The sequence below is a fragment of the Galeopterus variegatus genome, unplaced genomic scaffold (assembly GCF_000696425.1).
Source record: "Galeopterus variegatus unplaced genomic scaffold, G_variegatus-3.0.2 Scaffold3536, whole genome shotgun sequence".
Lineage (NCBI taxonomy): Eukaryota > Metazoa > Chordata > Mammalia > Dermoptera > Cynocephalidae > Galeopterus > Galeopterus variegatus.
Genome location: NW_007729647.1, coordinates 72,274 through 73,746, shown reverse-complemented (window position 1 = coordinate 73,746; position 1,473 = coordinate 72,274). Strand labels below are relative to the sequence as shown.

Genomic DNA, 1,473 nt, shown 5'->3' with positions numbered 1-1,473 from the left:
GCATAGTGATTACTCAGTAAACATTAACTAGTATTTATTTAATAAATATGCCTGGGGTATAATAGATAGTTAATAAACAGCTACTGAAGTTATTTAACAATCACGTGAATAATGTTTATTATGTGCCAGGCACTGTTCTAAGCATTTTATGGATGTTAACTCATTTTATAGATAAAAAAACTGAAGCACACAGAAGTTTATTAACTTGCCCAATGTTATAGAGCTGGTGAAGCCAGGATGCAGACACAAGCGTCTGGTTCAGTATCCATGCTTTTAAAAAGAATGAATAAATATACCCTTGATTGGGGGGAGGGGGCAGGGGCTTCATCTACAGGAGTTACTCAGTTCTCACTCCCTGCCTCTTTCAGGTCCTGGGATTTCCTGGTTGGGACGTGTTATCTCTGGGATGTCAGTGAGGCTAGTTGGAAGCCAGAGGTGAACCACCAGGGTGGCCACCCCCACCATGTCCCAGGTGATGTCCAGCCCCTTGCTGGCAGGAGGCCATGAGATAGGCTTGGCTCCTTGTGAGGAACCCAGGAAGGCCCTGCACCCAGCACCTAGCCACAGCCTGCTGCCCCAGTGTCCTTACTACACCACAGAAGGCTGGGGAGCCCAGGCCCTGATGGCCCCCACACCCTGCAAGGGACCCCCCAGCAGGCTCCAGCAGGCCCCACAGCCTGAGGCCAAAGCCAGCTGCCCCCTGCAGACCCCTGGTGAGCAGGCCTCAGGGACCCCAGAAGAACTTGACTCCTACATTGACTTCTCACTGGAGAACCTCAACCAGATGATCCTGGAACTGGACCCCACCTTCCAGCTGCTACCCCCGGGGTCTGGTAGCCCCAGGGCTGAGCCTGCCCAGAACACTACCTGGAGGAGAAAGAAAGAAGAACCTGAAGCCTTGGGTAAGAACCTGGACACAGGACCAGGAGGGGGGCTTGGGACCAGACCTCATGAGGAAGAGCGACTTTCCTATAGAATCAGAGGAGCAGGGGACACCATACTGTTGGGAGGTGCTGTGCAACTCTAAACAAGTTACTAACCTCTCTGTTTTCTCTGCTACGCAAAAGAGATAAACACAAGTTTCCATCATTATCCAATTCTATTTGGTTCCTGAGTTTGGAAAGTGATGGATACCTGTTTTATCCAATTTTTATGGGAACTTAAATAAACTAATACTTATAAGTACAATGCCATCCATGTAAGTAAAAACTGGATAAATGTGGAGTCCCTGAACTCCAGTGTTCTGTGGTGTCTCTCTTTAGGTCCTAGCCTGGGCCCCTTGAAATTTTTGTAGGATTGCTATCTGAACCCCTATTTCTGTTTAGGGAAGTGTCTCTCTGGGGAGGCCCAAGCTGGAAATAGTGGGGTTGGAGAGACACAAAGTGTAGTCTATATAGGGTGGGAACCCTGTTGTGTTCAAGCAATGATATGATGACAACGTTTAAAAACTGGTTCCCGGGCCGGCCCGGTGGC

The 1,473-nt window shown here is 48.9% G+C and overlaps 1 protein-coding gene across 1 annotated transcript in view; it reads left to right on the top strand.

Moving 5' to 3' along the window:
- The first annotated feature begins 438 nt into the window (after window positions 1-438).
- Window positions 439-1,473, top strand: part of TNS4 (tensin 4) — an 18,930-nt gene continuing 17,895 nt past the window's right edge. The window contains exon 1 of the mRNA XM_008585351.1: window positions 439-902. Within this exon, the coding sequence (XP_008583573.1) occupies window positions 464-902 (439 nt within the window). The 5' untranslated portion in view covers window positions 439-463. The remainder of the gene's footprint in view (window positions 903-1,473) is intronic.